The 19917-nt window shown below is 54.6% G+C and overlaps 1 protein-coding gene across 4 annotated transcripts in view; it reads right to left on the bottom strand.

Moving 5' to 3' along the window:
- PALD1 (phosphatase domain containing paladin 1) overlaps positions 1–19917 on the bottom strand; it is a 93849-nt gene that overhangs the window by 6728 nt on the left and 67204 nt on the right. For 3 of the 4 annotated variants that reach the window (XM_054659686.2, XM_016918498.4, XM_054659687.2), the window contains exon 18: positions 17948–18088. In XM_054659686.2, coding sequence (XP_054515661.1) covers positions 17948–18088 — 141 coding nt within the window. Of the gene's footprint in view, positions 1–14228; positions 14357–17947; positions 18089–19917 lie in introns of those variants that run through there. The other variant, XM_016918499.4, reaches the window with a different exon arrangement.

The raw sequence follows: 19917 nt of genomic DNA, 5'->3' as shown, positions 1-19917 counted from the left end.
GTGTGGGGGGATCCGTGTCCCCCAACACACAAACATGCCACCCTGCTGCCCTGAGTGCCAGGGCAGGGTGATCCAGCCTCAGAGCTGAGGGCGTTGCCTCCACCTGGGTTACAGGACGAGCAATGGAGCAAGCCGGGGCCGCGGGTCAGGAGCCCACTTCCTACCTGAGAGGCATGGCAAGCCTCCTGGCCTCCCTGAGCCTCCCTCTCCTCGCCATGGAATCATAACCACTGTCCTGTTCTGAGGGGTGAACGGGGACAGCAGGAGAGCTCATTGTAGATACCCTGCATGGCGCCTGAGGTATGCTGAGGCCCTCCCACACGGCAGGACCGACGCCCAGGGTGGGAGGACCCTTACTGCCACTTCCTGCCAACCCCCAATCTTCCAAGGATCAGAGGAAAGGCTTCACTCCTCTCTCTGCTGCCCCTCAGGTCTCCCTCAGCGAGGGTATGAGGGCTCTGACCAGTGGCCTGGGAGGCACCGATGGCAGGGGTCATCAAGGCTACGGTCTCAAGGCTCTGCCGTGTGGACGCACATCAATCTCCTCCCCTCAATCCACCCCCACACTGGGCCTACTGGGTGGGTGAGTTCATCCTCCAGCCTTGAAGGGGAGAAACCCCATCTTGGCCTCTGAGTCCAAAGGTCCCTAAGTGACTTCCAAAAGTGAAAGGGGTACACATAAAGCCCTCAGACCCCCCAGCCCTCACCCTCTCCAAGGCTGGGGACAGGTAACAGAGAAAGGCCACCTGGCCGAGGAGCAGCAAGAGAGGAAGTGGCTCAGGAGAGGGGTTGGGAGAGGATGTGTGGGTGCAGGGGAGGCTGTGGGGCATCGATCTTTTAAGCAAGCAAGCCTGAGCATCTTCATGGGAAATGGCACCAGGCCACGTGCTGGGGCAGAGAGGGACAGCAAAGCCAATTAAAGAGAGATTTCCCAGAGAGTGTAGAAGTGCCGCTGGGCCGTGGAGGCCTGGTGGATTTGCACAGACAGAATGTGGACCAGATGGGGGAAACAGAGGTGAGGCTGCTGCCTGGAGTGTGGGGGCTGAGAGGGGCTGGCCTGGCTGGAAGGAGGATGAGGAGGGACAAGAGGGGGAGCTGGGCTGGATCTATTATGGAAGCCACCTGTCACCTAGAAAGTTTATCCCAGGTCAGCGGTTCACAACCTTGCTGTCCATGAGAAACACGAGGAACTTTAAAATGCAGATGCCTGGGCCCCACCTAGAAAAATCCAATGAGAATCTCAGCAGGGTGTAGCCTGGGCATCGGGATTGTCAAAAATCCCTCTGGGTGACTCTCTATAGCCAAGGTTACACGTTATGGCTTCAGTACTGGGGAGCCATTGAGGGTTTGAGAGTATGGGTGACTTGTTAACAGAAGATGTATGGGAGATTTGTGCTCAGGAGGAAGGGAACTTAAAGAGGGTCCCTTCTAGGTTCTCCACGATTTGGGGGGTCAGGGGACAGGCCACAGGCCAGGGGATAAGGCCCAGGACATGCACAGCCAGGCTCTCCTACAGGGCACCCTGCCCACCCTGCTCCTTCCACCCCTCACAGACATGTCACCCACCCAGCACCCTCCCCTGCACGCTATGGAAGGGGAGTTTGGAAAGCAAAGGCCACACCTCGCCTCACACCCATCCCCTTCTCACCCCATCCCCCAAACCCACAGCAGCTCTCCCTGCTCCAGGAAGAGGACGTGGCACAGGGATCATCCCTCGGGCACCAGGAACATCTGTGCGAGGGCACAGCAAGCCCCAGCCTCTGGGAGCCGGAAAGGGCTGCTCTCCTCACAGCTGGGCTGCAGCTGGAAGCCCTTCCGCACAGGAACACGACGTCAGCCTACATGCATCTCCTCCTTAGCCCCAGGGTGGGCTCTGCGGCCTCAGACGTGGCACAGCCCACAGTCCCAAGAATCAGAGCTGGAGTTGCTTGAGCAGGGCCTGTGGTCCCCAACCTCCCACTTCTACCTCCACGGCCTTTGCTGTCTTTGCCTCCAGGGTCGCAGAGTAGATGGTAACTTGCAAAGCCTGCCCACCCATCCATCCAGAAGGAGCTCTGGGGCCCTGGAGATGGGGACAGGGGTGAAAGGTGGACAGCAGGCTGTGCCCAAGAGGGGCGAGGGGACCAGAGCCAGCACTGTGACTCCCTGGGAGACATGAGTCCCATGAGCTGGGTTCAGGTCCTGGTTCTGCCATTTAAACTCACAGGCCCCAGGTTTATGGAAGTAGGATTTCTCAGCAAAGTGAGGGATGAGAAGGCACGTGTGCACCACAGAAAGCTCACTAATACGCTCATCCATCCAGCAGGGAGGGACCACTACACCGTGCCCATCACCCAAGCCACAAACTGGGGATGCAAAGATGAACTACTCACAGACCCTGCCCTCCGTGCCTGGAGGGGGATGGAAATAATTTCAAAGCAGCCACAGCAGCTGCAGGCTCAAGGAAGAGGGGACATCTAGGGTGGGTGAGGTCTACAGAGAGGAGGCAGAACGGTGCCTTGAGTGGCGGAAGGCATGAAAGGCAGGAAGGGGGCCCAAGAATGAGGTAAGTCCCCAGGGAACCCCCTCCCAGGGTGGGCAGAGTGGGAGGAGCTCATGGCGGTAGGGGAGGGGTGAAGGTGAGAGGCCAGGCCTGGAGTGGGTATGGAGGCCAAGCCAAGGCCTGGCCCTGCAGACAGAGGCCAGTGAGGGTTTCTGGGGATTTGAGGGCGGGAATGGCCCATGGCTGCCACAGAAGTGATGGGGCCGCAGAAGTGATGGGGCCGCTGGGGGCAGGATTTGCTTAGAGACTGGGGAGTGAACAACAACAACAAAGATTTTACCTAAATATAAACCGCAGCCAATACAACGCAACCCCACCTATCTGCAAGGATGGACGGTCTGCGCCACAATGCAACTGGCCGCTCTCCACCCCACCCCTTAGGCTGCTTCTATCCTTCCCCAAGCTCCATCCGAAAGCCTGGAGCCTATTTCAAAACATTTTCTTAGAAGGAAGAAAAGGAAATCACCCACAGTTCCACCGGGCAAGAGCCATTCTAAACTGCTTTCAATTAAAGAGCTCAGAGGCAATGTGCTATGGGCGTGAAACGCCCTCAGCTCTGGCTATGTGCCGTGGACACGACCGCACCAGCACGATCCTCTCCCACAGCCGTGGGGATGGAGGCTGCCTGTTGCAACAGACACGGGTAAGGATTAGGTCTGAGAAAGATTCTCTGGGGTAAGAGGTGGAGTGGCTCCTTCTGAGCTCTACTGGCAAAGGTAGAATTATCTCCAAATTCAGACCACTGTGTACAGGTGACGCCTGACCCCCGCCCCCAGAAGGTTCCGAGGGCACATCTTGCTGGATCACAGGTCTGTGATTTGAGACAATTGCCCATCTTCCTATCAAGGCCCTGGTTTCCTTAACACCGTCCCATGTTAGCACCACTGCCTGGGGAGGACGGGTCAGCCACCTCCTGTCGATAAAAATAGTGGAGCTGTTTATATACGGCCTGCCAGGCTGTCATTAGCTGTGGTGGAGCCGGACAAGGCTTCCTCATCCATTGGACTGAGCCCTAAAATAGAAGAGGGCCAGGAGAGGTGGCCGGGGCACTGGGTACTTCGGGCCTCTCAAACCTCCGGCCTGGCTGGCATCGAGGCAGCCCAGCAGTGCCAGCAGGGGCTCTCATGAAGCTCTGCTCTTTGCCGGGCCACCAGGGAGAGGCCCACTGAGGCAGGGCTGGGGAGCCTCCCCAGGCTACCACACAAGCAGAACACGTGCGTCAGGGTCTACTGAGTGCCACCTGCGGGCCGAGCGCGTCACATCCTGACCTGAGGATTAGACCCTAACACATTCTCCTAGCAACCCTGTGAAGGAGGCGGGACCGTCCCATTTTGCAGATGAGGCTCAGCAAGGTTGTTTTTGGTTTGTTTGTTTGTTTGTTTGTTTGTTTAGCACATGCTTAGTTAACCCTTCAAACAGTAGGCATCCTGCCCAAACTCAGAGTTCTGAGCTGGGAGATGAGCCCCAAGACCCCAGCTCTTCCTACCACCCTCCCCCACTTGGCCACAGTCAAGCCCACCACTCCCTGCTCACTCTTGTCTCTATACCTTCACCCATGCTGTTCCTCCTGCCTGGTCGGGTTCCCTCCAGGCCTATGCCAAGCCCCCACTCTCCCAAAGTGCAAGCCTGCTCCGGGCCTTCCAGCCCGACAGCCCTGCCCTTCTTAGCCTCCTCTGCCCTCAGGCTGAACCTTTCAATTAAACATTGCACTAAATTCCATCTTAACAGATTCTAATTGCTTCATCAAGGCAGGGGCTGTCTCAAAACAACCATAAACCCAGGGGCGGGCACCAGCCAATAACCAGGTTTACACTTCCCCCTTCTCCCCACCGCCCTGGGGGTCTGCAGAGAACTTGGTATGTGGCAGGCGCTCAGTGAGCACTCCTCCCCAGGCCCTCTTGTCCTGCCTCACAGCTTCTAGTATCATCTTGAATCCAGATCCTAGACAGACTCTGAGGATTGCAGACCGGACATGCCAGTGGCTCAAGTGCTCCGCATGGATAAGGGTCAGGCAGCCCAAACCCACAAAGCATGTCCCAGTGAACCTCCTGAGCACACCCCAAACCTGCTGCGTCCATAAGCCAGCCCATCTCAGTGGCAACTCCAACCTCCCAGGTACACAGGCCAGAACCCGGGACTCCTCTTTCACTTCGCCCTTCTCAACCCCACGGCCAGTCAATCAGGAAACCTCACTGGCTCCACTTCGAAACACCTCCAGAGGCTGACCGCCTCTCACCACCCTGGTCCCAGACACCCTTGACTCCGTGACAGCCCCTGGCTGGCCCCCTGCCACCTCTCCCGCCCCCTGCTGTCTATTCTCAACATAGCACCTAAATGACCGTACAAACAGTAAGTGTCTGCCCAAAACCCTGCGATTTCTTCCTTTGCACTCAGAGTAGAAGCCAAAGTCCCAGCAATCCCAGAAAAGGCCCCACAGTCTGCCTCCTGTCCCCATAACCTCTGCCCTCCTCTCCTGCCCTCCGGTTCCCTAGCTCTGCTCCTCAAACACACAGACAGCTCCCACCTCGGGGACTGCACGCAAGCCACACCCTCTGTCTGAACCATTCTTCCCCTGGATGCCAGCACAGGTCCTCCTTCAGGTCTGTTCAACACCACCTTCTCATGGAGTCCCTGCCTAACCACCCCTAACTGCAAGCCCTCATACCGCCCCGTCGGCACCTCATAACTGTGGAGTCCTAATTAGGGAAAGGGGTAAGGCTGGCGGGACCAGGAGAAAGCAAAGAGAGAAAGCAGATAAGCTCCAAGTCTGCCTTTCTTCATGGTCCAGGACACGGCCCTCCTACGCAAATGACACAATCTTCCCATGCCCAGCTATCACCAGACCCTCGACTGATAGAAAAATGCAACTTAGCTCACTGCAACCTCGGCATTATCAGTACTGCACAAAGCCCTCTTCAGCAAACAGCACAAGCACTGTCCTAAAAAATCCCCAGCCAGCCTCTGTCTCCTTGCAACCAGCACTTCTCTTGCTAACTTGCCCACTGCACCCTTGCAATATATTTTCATACTTTCTCTAAAAATCTGCCTTTCTTTACCTTTTACATACTTTCTCTTAAAACGTTCCTTTCTGTACCTTCTTTAGTAAGAAGAATTTTAGCAAATTCTTACTAAAGAATTTGCTAAAATTCTTCTTACTCCCCGTGTATACCTGCCTCAGATAGTTGCAACATGTGACACTTAGAGGCTCCGCTTCTCCCAACGGATACCCCGCTGTCCAACAGACCACGGCCCTGATGTGTGTGCTGCCTGCCACAGATCTCCGTCACTAGAGTGCAGACTCCATGAGGACGGGAGCTTTTGCCCTTTGTGTGGCATCTCCAGCACCTAGTGCAGTGCACTTAGTAGGTGTGTAATAACTGTTTGTCAAATCAATGAATGACAAACATGTGCACCTTGCATTTTCATTCATTCCAGCTTCACAGGACACCTCGGTTGCCTGTGCCAACCCCTTTGCCTTCCAGAAAGGGAGGCTGAGGTCAAAGAGGTGAAATGACCTGCCACGGTCACATGGAGAGTAGGCAACAGAGCCCAAGCAGGAACCCAGGCCTCCTGTCCACCGAGGAGGCCACATGCTTGAAGACCTGGACTCAGCTGAGGTTCAGGAGAAGACAGTCCCAGAGGAGAAATAAGAAGAGCCAGCAACCCAGGCAACAGAGCAAGACCCTGTCTCTATCAAAAGAACAACAAAAAAGAGGCAGGTGTGGTGGCACACGCCTGTAGCCCCAGTCATTCAGGCCTGGGGGCTGAGGTGGGAGAATGACTTGAGCCCAAGAGGCGGAGGTTACAGTCAGTGAACCATGACTGCGCCACTGCACTGCAGCCTGGGTGACAGAGCAAGACTCTGTCTCTAAAAAAAAAAAAAAAAAAAAAAAAGGAAGAGCCAACAAGGCCAGGTTCAGGGTCTTCATCAAGCCAAGCCAGACAGCAACACTCCCCACCCTGCCACCCCCTGCCATTACTGAAGACTCCTTAGTATCCCCTCGCTCACCCACTCAACAGAAAGAAACCTGGCCTGGTGACCTCTGCCTCCAGCTGAGGTGGGGAGGCAAGTGACAGTCCCCAAAGATGGCCAGTGGCTGAAGGGCAGGTTCCAGGGCTGGCAGCCCACCCTCTTCCCATGTGCAGCACCAGCCGCTGCGTGTGGTGGGTCCCCACCGAGTCCCTGCAAACTGCATCCTCAGGCCAGCCCAGCGGTGGAGCCCCAGTACAGGACGCTTTTCTGTACCTAACCCCTGGAAGGACAAAATTGCCCTCAATCCCTACCAGTAACCCATTTTCCAAAGGTGACATCATATTTTGTTAAGTAATTTCAAAGTGTGAAGGGACTTGACCTGGTGCCGTGGGCCACTCTGCATGCTGTGAGTTCAACAGATGCTGTTGAGCAGCACCTCTAGGCCAGGCACAGAGATTCAATGCTGAGAGGACACAGTCTAGTTCCTCAAGAGGCCCACTGTGTCCACATGTAGCCCATAGAGCCTGCCTGGCAGCCCAGCCACCCTGCACACCCCACACCCCATCCCACCTGCCATGGACCCCAGACTGGTCCTCACCACTACTCCTCAAAGCACGCAGAGCAAGGGTAACAACTCCAGGTGACAGATGGAAAAACAGGGGTCCAGGCAGGCCAAAGTGACTTGCCCAAGGTTCCACAGGGAGTTACTGGCAGAGCCAGGGCTGCAGCCAGGGCTTCCAACCCCTGACCCAGGGCTCTTTTGCTTGCTGCAGAAGAACGCTCTGTCCTGGAAGACTAACAGTTAATAATGAAGGTACAGTCAGGTTTTCCTATTTATTTATGCAATGATTTACTCAACCTTCCCTCCATCCACTCACTAGAAAGACATTTGTGGAGCCCCTACTTGTGCCAGGCAGGGTCCTGGAGTCAGGGTTTCAGAGGTGGACCTTGCAGCAGAAACAAGGACCTCTGGTAACAACCACAATTGGGACAATGAGAGCAGCAGGCACCAAGGCAGGGTCTCGGGATTACCCAGGGGGTGAAGGAGGCGGTGGTGCTGGAGTTGAGATTAATCCCCGCAAGCCCATCAACAATTCTAAGCCCAGTGGTGCACACTTAGAAACCATAGCTGCTCAATGGATGTTTGTTGTTGAATAAAGCAGGAAAGTCCTCCTGGAGAATGGAAATACCAGCTTGCCCTACAATGGGAAGGAAGAGAGATGAGCGGTCTCAGCAGCCAGGTATGGTGGCTCGCACCTGTAATCCCAGCACTTTGGGAGGCTGAGGCGAGAGGATGACTTGAGCCCAGTAGTTTGAGGCCAGCCTGGGCACCACAGCAAAGACCATGTCTCTACAGAAAAATTAAAAAATTAGCCAGGCATGGTGGCGCATCTCTGTAGTGCCACCTACTCAGGAGGCCACGGCAGGAGAATCACCTGAACCCAGGAGGTTGAGGCTACAGTGAGCTATGATTGCACCACTGCACTCCAGCCTGGGCAACAGAGCAAGACCCTGTCTCAAAAAGGTAGAGACAGAGAGAGAGAGAGAGAGAGAGAGAGAGAGAGAGAGAGAGAGGTCTCGGCTACTGAGAACATGTGCCCTACACACACAAGAGCACATGGGTACTCACATGTACACTCACACACACACTCCGTTCTGGAAGCCGTTCTAGGCTGGGTTCACGTGAAAGAGCCTAGTAAGCAGCCTTTGCTTGGGTTCTATTTTATGTGACAGCTCATAGCACTGCAGGGCTGCCCTAATTGCTCTGGCCCTGCTCCCAAGACACATTACTTATTGGAACCATGTCTCTGGGGAACAACTTTGGCAGCCAGGGTTTTTGTTTTGTTTTGTTTTGAGATGGAGTCTCACTCTGTCACCCAGGCTGGAGTGCAGTGGTGCGATCTCAGCTCACTGCAAGCTCCGCCTCCCGGGTTCCTGCCATTCTCCTGCCTCAGCCTCCCAAGTAGCTGGGATTACAGGTGCCCGCCACCTCGCGCGGCTAATTTTTTATATTTTTAGTATAGAAGCGGTTTCACCATGTTAGCAAGGATGGTCTCGATCTCCTGACCTCATGATCCACCCGCCTCAGCCTCCCAAGGTGCTGGGATTACAGGCGGGAGCCACTGCGCCCAGCCAACAGCCAGAGTTTTCAAGAGGCTGAGAAAGACCCTGCCTGGGGCTCAGAGCCAGAGCTCTCTGGTCTTTTTTCTTAAGAAATGACCTCAGCCCTTGGGGCACGGAGCTGGTCTCTCTGACCTCCTGGAAGCTCCTTTGGTCGCAGGACCAACTCTGCACCAACCCAGGCAGTCACACAGTAGTGGCTGGCAGCTTCCCTGCCAATGCTTCCCTTCTCTGCCACCACAAGATTGCCCCCGGGTCGTGGCTGCCACAGCGGCGGAAAAGGGATGCAAGTCGAGGAGTTGGGAGCCAGCTTCTGGTCCAGCCTCCAGCCAATCACAAAACTTCATTAGGCCTCAGTTTCTTCTCAGTCAAATGGGTCTAATAAAATTTGTCCTGTTCTCACCATCTGTCTGAGGACCACAAAAGACAAAAGGTGAGTTCTTAGAAAACTCAAATAGCAACCAGGTACAGTGGCTCACACCTGTAATCCCAGCACTGTGGGAGGCCGAGGCTTATGGATCACTTGAGTCCAGGAGTTTGAGACCAGCCTGGGAAACATGGCAAAACCCCGGCTCTAGTAAAAATACAAAAATTAGCCGGGAGTGGTGGTGGCAGGCACCTGTAATCCCAGATACTTGGGAGGCTGAGGTAGGAAAATCACTTGAACCTGGGAGGCAGAAATTGCAGTGAGCCAAGGTTGTGCCACTGCACTCCAGCCTGGGCGACGGAGCAAGGCTCTGTCTCAAAGAAAGGGGAGGGGAGGGGAGGGGAGGAGGGGAGGGGAGGAGGGGAGGGGAAGGGGGAAGGGGAGTGGAGGGGAGGGGAAGGGGAGTGGAGGGGAGGGGAAGGGGAGTGGAGGGGAGGGGAAGGGGAGGGGAGGGGGGAGGGGGGGAGGGGGAGAGGAGGGGGGAGGGGAGGAGGGGGGGAGGGGGGGAGGAGGGGGGAGGGGGGAGGGGGGAGGGGGGAGGGGGGAGGAGGGGGGAGGAGGGGAGAGGAGGGGGAGGGGAGGAGGGGGAGGGGGAGGAGGGGGGAGGAGGGGGAGGAGGGGGGAGGAGGGGAGGGGGGAGGAGGGGAGGGGGGAGGAGGGGGGAGGAGGGGGAGGGAGAGGAGGGGGGGAGGGGGAGGAGGGGGGAGGGGGAGGAGGGGGGAGGAGGGGAGGGGGGAGGAGGGGAGGGGGGAGGAGGGGGGAGGAGGGGAGGGGGGAGGAGGGGAGGGGGGAGGAGGGGGGAGGAGGGGAGGGGGGAGGAGGGGGGAGGAGGGGAGGGGGGAGGAGGGGAGGGGGGAGGAGGGGGGAGGAGGGGAGGGGGGAGGAGGGGGGAGGAGGGGAGGGGGGAGGAGGGGGGAGGAGGGGAGGGGGGAGGAGGGGGGAGGGGAGGGGAGGAGGGGGAGGGGAGGAGGGGGGAGGGGAGGAGGGGGGAGGGGGGAGGGGAGGGGGAGGGGGGAGGGGAGGGGGAGGGGGAGGGGGAGGGGAGGGGAGGAGGGGGGAGGAGGGAGAGGGGGAGGAGGGGGGAGGAGGGGGAGGGGGAGGAGGGGGAGGGGGAGGAGGGGGGAGGGGGAGGAGGGGGGAGGGGGAGGAGGGGGGAGGAGGGGGAGGGGGGAGGGGGGAGGGGGAGGGGGGAGGGGGAGGAGGGGGAGGGGGGAGGGGAGGAGGGGGGAGGGGGGAGGGGAGGAGGGGGGGAGGGGGGAGGGGGAGGGGAGGGGAGGAGGGGGGAGGGGGAGGAGGGGAGGGGGGAGGGGAGGAGGAGGGGGAGGGGGGAGGGGGAGGGGGAGGGGAGGAGGGGGAGGGGGGAGGGGAGGAGGGGGGAGGGGAGGAGGGGGAGGGGGAGGGGAGGAGGGGGGAAGGAGAGGGGAGGCGAGGCTCAAAAAGCACTGCTCAAAGTTAAAGCACTATAGTCTTTATACAATAAATCTCGCTTTGAGACCAGAGGATGTTTCCTTCTCCCTGTGTGGCTCCCTTCACCTCAGCTGTTCTTCAAACTCTTCTGAAAGGAAAACAGGAGACACAGGCTGTTTTAAATACCCAACACTAAGAATTAACGTCACCAGCCAAAGCCCAGGAAAAGTGCTGCTGGCATTAATGATTCTAGCAGGGCTCCTCCAGGTGCCCTGACTTTGGTTTTTGTCATAAATATTTTCCCTTTCCAAGCCCAAAAGGAAACAACGAAGTCTGCCGCGGGTGTCACCGCCCTGGGCTGGCGGCCATGTTGGATTCTCCTCAGCCAGGGCCCGGCATTCTAACTTCCGTCCAAAGCGCCGGAGGTGGCTTTGTTCAATGGGTTTTCTTTCTTTTTTCCTTTTGAGGCAGTTTGTTTATTTGTTTGTTTTGAGATGGAGTCTCACTCTGTCACCCAGGCTAGAGTGCAGCAGCATGATCTCGGCTTACTGCAACCTCTGCCTCCAGGGTTCAAGTGATTCTCCTGCCTCAGCCTCCCGAGTAGCTGGGATTACAGGTGTGCGCCACCACGCTCGGCTAATTTTTGTATTTTTTGTAGAGACAGGGTTTCACCGTGTTGGCCAGGCTGGTCTTGAACTCCCGACCTCAGGTGATCCTCCCACCTTGGCCTCCCAAAGTGCTGGGATTACAGGCATGAGCCAGAGCGCATGGCCTTGAGGCAGTTCTTAAAATGCCCCAAGCATCTGGCCCCTTCACATGCAGGAGGCATCCAAGCCTTGACTCAACCTTGCAGACACTGGAGAACAGAGGGGCACCGCCGTGGGCTGCAGCCCCGTGAAGTCGGGCTGCTTGAGACAGGCATAGAGAGAAGCGTCGAGGCTGTTCCCTCAGGGAAGGTCTGTCGCAGTGGAAAATATGTCCCCAGGCTTGGCTCCACTACCTCCCAGATGCACCCACAACCTGTGTCTGGGATGTGTTCTTGTCCTTGTCCTTCTCCTGGTCAGTCTGCGACTTCCTCAAAGGCAAGGACCATGGCTTCCAGTTCTGTTTCCCTGCAGCAGGGCTCAAGGTGGGCAGGGAGAGGTGAAATGGTGCCTCCGCCTGCTTGGGAGGCCATGTGGCATGGCAGAGAGGCTCAATCTGGGAGTCAGGGGCCGGGTCTTGTCCCCCTCCTAAATCTGCCAGCTGTGTGTTCTTGGGCAAGCTCAGTGCCTCCCTCCTCAAATGTAAAACCGGAACCAACATTAGCACACCCTTTATCACACACAGGCAAAGTGAGGACGGTGGTCGTAAAAATGTCTATCAGCCCAGCATGGGCACCTCTCGGACTACTTCCAAGTTGGCTAAGGAGATGTCAGGACATGTGTGGCCGGCACTGGGTCTCTAGTGACTCCCTGTCCCTCCGCATGAGCCTCTACCCCATCCCACTCCCTGCTGGCTCTCACTCCAGTCACCCAGACTCTCCTCACAGACTCCAACCACATCCAAATCTGGAGGAACATTAGGCCTTGCTGAAGCCAACATCTTTCCCTCATTTTTAGACAAGCATCTCCCAAACCAACCCATCCACTGGAGACAGGGAAATCAAAGGAAACAGCAAGCATGGAACCTGCCTGTCTGTCCCCAACACACCTGAGGGGAAGTCTCTCGTTCTGGAAGTATCGCAGTTAATTAATGTAGATGGAATGAGAGAGCCAGCAGATCACCATTCTGCAAGTTGGTGATGCACACTGCTGCAAGCCAGTCATAATAGGAGAGATGACAGGACCTTCCAGCCCCAACAGCAGCATACGGCACCCCCAGTAACCATTCCGGCCACACTGAGCTGGAATCTTATGAAGCCTTGGATGCGAACCATTTCCAGGAAGCACAGGCCAACTTAAACCTAGGGGTGCAACTAGGAAAATTAGCTCCAGGAAGCCCAGGAAGACAACCAGTTTACCTCACAAATATATTTCAGGGGGGAAAAGGAGAACTGTATGAGATTAAAAGAGACTTAGGGCCACGTCAACCAAATGCAACATGTGGATCTTGTTTGGATCCTGATCCAGCTGCAAAAAGCCTGTGAGATTAGTGGAAACATCTAAACACTAACCAGATGTTTGCTGGTAAGTAGCGACTGTCCATTGTTTAAGAGGCAATAATGGCAGTGTGACTGCCTTCTTTAAAAGATCCCCCTTCTTTAGAGGTATGTACTGAAATATGCACAGAAGAAGTAACATGAGGACTGGGATGTGCTTTAAAATAATTCAGTGAGAGCTCGGAGGGCTTGAGATAAAATAAGACTGGCTGAGATGGGTACTTACTGCAGCTGGGAGGTGGGCACATGAGGGCTGAGGAAATTATGCTCTCTGCTTTGAAATTTTCTGTTTGAAACATTCCAAAATACTTAAAAATATAAGTTCCTAAGTTTTGACTCATTCAGTAATTCTACTTCTAAGTATCAGCTTTACAAAAATAATCCACACAACGGAAAAGCCACATGCGCTACGAGGTCCACATCACCCCCCATCCCAGAAGACGACAGGAAAGAATGTGAAGGGCCGCGCGTGCTACACACAGCAACAGCATGAGAAACAGTACTTCCACTCACTGCATGGAATGTGAACACGGAATGCGATGATGTAAGGGCTCCTCAGCAAACACGACAAAATGCCCAGAAGCCGGAGCTGTTGCTTAATTTTGCCTCTCTCTGCCCTACGAGAACGTCAGCTCTGCGTACCTTTCATCACCGTTCCCTACTCAGTGTCCGCCCAGGGCCCAGCACTGAGGCAGCACATGCTGGCTGGGCACATGTTGAAATGCATAAACACAGCCTAGGTGAGCGGCGAGAGACGTCCCATGGGCCTGCCACAATCACAGCTTCCAGAGAGCTGCATGCAAGTGCATGATGCCCAGAAGGAAACGGGCAAAAGTAAAATCATCGCTGAGTTGGCAGGATTCTGGGAGACTCTGGGAGACTCTTTGCTCAACCTGAGCCACCTAAGCTTTTGGTACTTACTGTCCTTATTCTTGCTGCGCAACCTCAGGGTGCAGATGAAGACTCATGCACATTCTGAGCCCTCCTCTCTGATCCACAACAGGAAACTGACCACCAAATTCTTCCACTGTTCCCAACTGAGGGCCCTGGAATAGCTTTATTGCTGAAGAAGCACAAATGCCATATCACAGGAGCTGTGTTCTTCACTGCTTATTACTAAAGTATAAGTTGACTGCTGAAGCCGGCAGGGGGCCAGGAAAAGGAAATTCACCATTTGGGGGCCCTGGGGAGTGAGGGGCAGGAAGCCAAGCAGACACATGCTGTTGAATTTCAGGATCCCAAGTGGACTCTTGGGATTTTGGAAAACTTCAGATGGGCCAAATGTGGACCGGTCCTAGAACATTCCCGGGCAAATTAAGCCGATGGAGGGGATAAAGCCCTACCCAAGCCTGAGCTCAGGTCCATTTACATCCAGAGGCTGTGGGGGATCTGACCAGGCTGATGGCACCCTCTGCACGGACAGCACCCGGCTCTGAGCAGGGAACCACAGACCCTGCTGGAGGCCACCTGGGGACTTCTGGTTTGAAACCAGAGGGCAGAAGTTTAAATAAACAGCTGATACCACAGGTGAGACCCAGCTGCCAATTTCCAGAAGTCACCATTAGAGGGAAGGGGTGGTAGGGGCCGCTGCCTTTCTAGAGACTCCGCACATCTCCCTGCAGCCCACTGGGGCAACATGGATGAGATCCTTGGGTCAAGGACAACATGGTCTGGGGAGGAGCGTGGGCTGGGAGTGAAGATCGTTGCCTCTCATCCCCACTCAGCCACCAACTCACGGTGGTTAACCTGAAAAGGTTAAACACAGAATTACCATATGATCCGGCAATTCCACTCCTAGGTATATAACCAAGAGAAATGAAAACATACGTTCACACAAAAACTTGTACATGAATTTTCACGGCAACATTATTCATAATAGCCAAAAAGTTCTACAACAAACCAAATGTCCATCAGCTGATAAACAGACAGACATAATGGGATATGTCTATACAATGGAATATTATTCAGCCATAAAAATGCAGTAATAATACATGCTACAACACGGATAAACCTTCAAACATTATGCTAAGTGAAAGAAGCCAGACACAAAGGACCACATAGTGTATGATTCCACTTATATGAAATGGCCAGACCATGCAAATCCACAGAGGCAGAAAGATCAGTGGCTGCCAGATGGTGGGGGAGGGGAAGTGATTGCTAGCGGGTGTGAGGTTTCTTTTTAGGGTGATGAAAAATGTTCTAAACTTGATGTGGTGCTGGATGCACAACTCTATGAATGTACTAAAAACCAGAGACTCGTGTACCATAAATAAGTGAATTGCATGGCACATGAATTGTATACATCGTGAATTGTATACATCCCCTAGTGTGGTCCCCGCCAGCATCAGTATCATCTGGGAGTGTGTTCGACCTCCAGACCTACAGAATCAGAAGCTCCAGAGTGGGGCCCAGCAGTCTGCATTTTAACAAGTCTAACATGTGATTCTGAAGCCCACTAAAGCTGGGGGCCGCTGCTTAGAATATGTGGCTCTCAGCCTTGGCTGTGTGTTGGAATCACCTGGGAGACTTCAAAAACAAGACCCGTGCCCTGGCCAAGACACCCCTACCAACTAAATCAGACTCTCTAGGGATGGAGCTCTGCCACAGCATGGTTTAAAGCTCTCAGATCTCTTGGACATGTGGGGTGCAAGCCCCTGAACTAGAGGGTGTCTCATCTCAGTCCCTCTGCTCTTCAGTGCCTCTAAGAATTTGGCCAGTAGGTCACTGGCGCCACCTGGTGGCCATATCCCAGAATGACTCTACATCTTGCCTCTGGGCCCTCCAAGGGGCCTTGGGGCTCGGGGATCTCCGTCCTCCCACTGCAGAGGTCACGACCAACCTGGCCTTTGGAAAGGGGGTGGGTGACCTGGTGGGAGCGGGTAAGAATCCTAGCTGGCTCTGCTTCCTCTCTCATTAAAAAACACTTCACATCCAGAAGGCAGCCAGAGTGACCACCTCTAACAGCCCCAGCCACCTTCCTTCTCCAATGCCAACAGAGTCAAGCAGTCACCTCTAGCAGCCCCAACTACCCTTCCCTCTCCAATGTCCAAGGAGGAGTGCCAACTCACCCATACCAACTCATCTCCAACAACTTCTGTGTCATCAGATGCGGGCACCGAACCACCTTTGCTGCCTCTAAACTCGTTTTGCACCTTTCGGCCCCCTGGCCTTTGCCATGCATCCCCTCCCGCCTGATGCGCCTTCCCAGGCTGTCTCTGAGGACACTGCTCCAGGCCAGCTCTGGGGGAGCCCTCCTCTCTCCCCATGGCTCAGGCCCTGTCACGCTCCCTGCTCCACCCTCTGGGTGCCTCGCAATGGACATCGAGGGCTGCAGAGCTCAGAGGAAGGGGGGCCTATCAGCTTCAGGAGTCAGGGAGGTAGGGGCTCTCTAACAGAGCCTGGCCAGCATGGGATGGAAGGTCTAAGATGCTCTGAAGCAGGCATCCTTTTTCAACTATTGGGCCTCCAGCTTCCAGACTGAACTGGAAGCTTCCATTCTCAGCCCTCTCAGCATCCTCTGAAAGTGGGAGGAGCTCAGCTTCTTAGCTCATTGCTCCCAAAAGACCATTGTGAGTGGGACCCAAAGGTAACTCAAAAGGAGACTCAGGACCCAATCTAACTGTGGCCCTGAAGAAAACAGTTCTTCCTAAATTCACCAAAGTCCATCTTCTGAAACTCCTTAACCACCTTCCCCTCCCCACATTTAACAGCCCTTTTTTTTTTTTTTTTTTTTTTTTTTTTTTCGGTAGAGACAAGGTCTTGCTATGTCGCCCAGGGAGGTATCAAACTCCTAGCCTCAAGTGATCCTCCTGCCTGAGTCTCCCAAAGTGCTGGGATTACAGGTGTGAGCCACTCTTCCCCTGGCCTGGCAGCCTCTTTATCTCTCCAAACTCCCCTCCCAAATGACCTCTGATCTTAAACCCAGATTGACCCCAGATGCCTTGCCCTGCCTTCCAGCTAGGCATCCACCCTTTGCCCCAATCAGGGCCTGATCCATGACCCTGAGCAAAAGCTGGGACCAATCAGTCATTTCCCCAATGTGTGCACAGCTGCAGCCGAGCATAGGGCTGGCTTGGGGCAGGCCCCCTCTGCAGGGGCCACAGGCAAGAGCTGTTTCTGAGAATTGCTGGCCAGCAGTGGGGAACACATGGCTGGTACATATAGCCCTCTCTTAGCACCATGGAGTCCTCACCCCCTACCCACCGGCTCCCACCACTGCCCCTCCCACTCAGCACCGGCCTCTGTTCCAGAAGCCAATCAGATTCAATGGGCCAGAGAGGAACAGAAGTGAACACTCCACACAGACCCAGGCCAAAAACTCCAGAGCCCACACTAGCCTGTGGTCATGGGACTGGTCCAGTAGGGCCGAGTGCAACAGAGCAGGGAGTATTGGGGACCCAGGCAGGCTTGAGGGCACATTCTTTCCAGATAGGCTGAAAATCCAGATGGTTACATGAAATCTGGACTATTATGAAACTTTTTTTTTTTTGAGGAGTCTCACTATCGCCCAGGCTGGAGTGCAATGGCACGATCTTGGCTCACGGCAACCTCCGCCTCCCGGGTTCAAGCAATTCTCCTGTCTCAGCCTCCCGAGTAGCTGGGACTACAGGCGCCTGCCACCATGCCCGGCTAATTTTTGTATTTCAGTAGAGATGGAGTTTCACCATGTTGGCCAGTCTGGTCTCCGACTCCTGACCTCAGGTAGTCTGCCTGCCTCGGCCTCCTAAAGTGCTAGGATTACAGGGGTGAGCCACTGCACCTGGCCAAAACTTTATTTTTATAATGTAATGAGTTATTTAAAAACAATTTTTACAGATAAAAAACACCCCATCTGGGAGCCAGCCCCAGCCCCAGGGCAGCACAGACATACCCACGTCCTGAGATGACGGCCTCCGTGCTAGTTGTGAAACAGCCACCCCAAGACCCTGAGGATCTCCATCCACCCACTACCTGACTCCTGTCTGGGACCTCTGGTCCCCCCGCCAGGACCCCGAAACAAGAGGGTTAACGCCTGGCACCACGGGGCTCCTGGGTGTTCACTCTTATTGGCCACATCCTTGATTGGTTCCAGGGCCACAGCAGTTGTTGAATGCTTTGAACATGGCCCCTGCATGCATCTCCCCTACCACTCCAGAATCTGGTACCCATACCAGTGGGTCGGGGCTGGGGATGTGTCCATTTCATGGATCACTTCCACTTCCAGAAGGTGGAAAAGTGACCACGAGCCAAGGAGGGGCCCCTAGGACCCCTAGCAACCCCAAAGCCACATCAGCCACTCCCTGGCTGTGCACCCCTGGAAGGGTGGCTGGGGCAGGGTGGGGTGGGGTGGGGGCTCACCTGGCGGTAAGTGCAGATGATGATCTCCCGCAGGTGGTAGTGCATGGGCGTCATGGTCTCGCTGACAGTGTCCAGCGCCGCGTCCACCTCCTTCTTCACACGGTGCCCATCGGGTAGCAGCTGCACCACCTTCATTACTACCTGGGGCCAGAGCAGGGGGGTGAGCAGACATAAAACTGGTAAGAGCCCACAGCCCAAGCACCAGGCTTGCACCCTCACCAAAAGGCCACACCAGGCCTAAGGCCCAGGCGCTGAACAGAGAGCCCTGCCTGCTCCTCAGTTCTCAGACTGAGGGAGGACAGGGGGATCCTGAACATCTCCGGGGCCAGGCTACCCAGATGCTTTTCTTTTTCCTCCACAATTGGGATTTATTGGTTGTGTTGAGGATCAGTACACAGACATTGAATTTGTACCAAAAATCTAAAAAAGGCATGGATTATGATTCCTTTTTAGTTATTCCATTGACATTTATTGTTGTTGTTGTTGTTGTTGTTGTTGTTGTTGTTGTTGTTGTTGTTGTTTGGAGACAGAGTCTCACTCTGTCGTCCAGGCAGGAGTGCAGTGGCGTGATCAGGGCTTACTGAAGCCTCAACTTCCTGGATTCAGGTGATCCTCCTACCCCAGCCTCCTGAGTAGCTGGGACTAAAGGCCCATGCCACCACGCCTGGCTAATATCTTGTACTTTTAGTAGAAACGGGGTTTTGGCATGTTGCCCAGGCTAATCTCGAACTCCTGGGCTAAAGCAATCCACACCCTTGGCCTCCCAAAGTGCTGGAAAGTTATTCCATTAACTTTCCAGCTTAAAATTTGGAGGCAAATTGTTCTTTAAGAAGATATTAAGTACCAGTATTTTCAAGTGTTGATAAGCTGTGGCATAAGCCCCACCAATCCACAACTTAATGTCTTGCACACTACACAGATTTTCAGTGTCCAAGCACATCAATAGAGTTACTAGGAAAACGGGACTGCCACAGCCAAAGACATCACAGAGTGCACACAGTTCTCACAGGAGAGCCACAGTCAAGAAGTGGTTTATGTTAGAAATAATTCTACAAAAAAAAACATGGGAATATAAGTCATTTAAGATGTTCAAGACATATTAAATGCACGACTGTGACTCCAAATTGCCATTTTGTATGCTTTGTATTACACGATACAAAAACCACCCCAATGCACCCATGGAATGTTAAGCTGATCTAAGGTGCTTATTTTTGTTTTGTTTTGTTTTGTTTGAGATGGAGTCTCGCCCTGTCACCCAGTCTGGAGTGCAGTGGTGAGATCTCGGCTCACTGCAACCTCTGCCTCTTGGGTTCAAGCAATTCTCCCGCCTCAGCCTCCCAAGTAGCTGGGATTACAGGCACCTGCCACCGCACCCAGCTAATTTTTGTATTTTTAGTAGAGACAGGGTTTCACCATGTTGGCCAGGCTGGTCTTGAACTCCTGGCCTCAGGTGATCCACCCGCCTAAGCCTCCCAAAGTGCTGGGATTACAGGCATGAGCCACCACGCCTGGTCGAGGTGCTTATTTTTTAAGCAGTAGAAATCCTGCTTCAAACGAGGCCTCATGCAGAACTTTGATCTATAAAACTGATAGCTGTCACATACTAGGGCTGGAGGGGTGAGGAGGGGGTGTAAGAAGACTCCCCACCCTCCTCCTAACCTGCAGCAGCCCCCAGGCACTGCGCAGACGCTCAGAGTTGGACACTACTCATCTGATATAATTCCCCACCCCAGTCAGGTGCAGTGGCTCATACCTGTAATTCCAGCACTTTGGGAGGCCAAGGTGGGGAGATCACTTGAGGCCAGAAGTTCAAGACCAACCTGGCCAACGTAGTGAGACCCCATCTCTAAGTAATAAGAAAAAGAAAAAAGAAAAAAAAATGATATAATCTGCCCCTTACTGCTGGGAAAACTGAAGCCTGTTTAGGTTACTTTATGGCTTTTCCCCCACAGGCCCTCCCAGCCACCCTG

The sequence above is a fragment of the Pan troglodytes genome, chromosome 8, assembly GCF_028858775.2.
Source record: "Pan troglodytes isolate AG18354 chromosome 8, NHGRI_mPanTro3-v2.0_pri, whole genome shotgun sequence".
Lineage (NCBI taxonomy): Eukaryota > Metazoa > Chordata > Mammalia > Primates > Hominidae > Pan > Pan troglodytes.
This window is presented reverse-complemented; position numbering and strand designations above follow the sequence as displayed.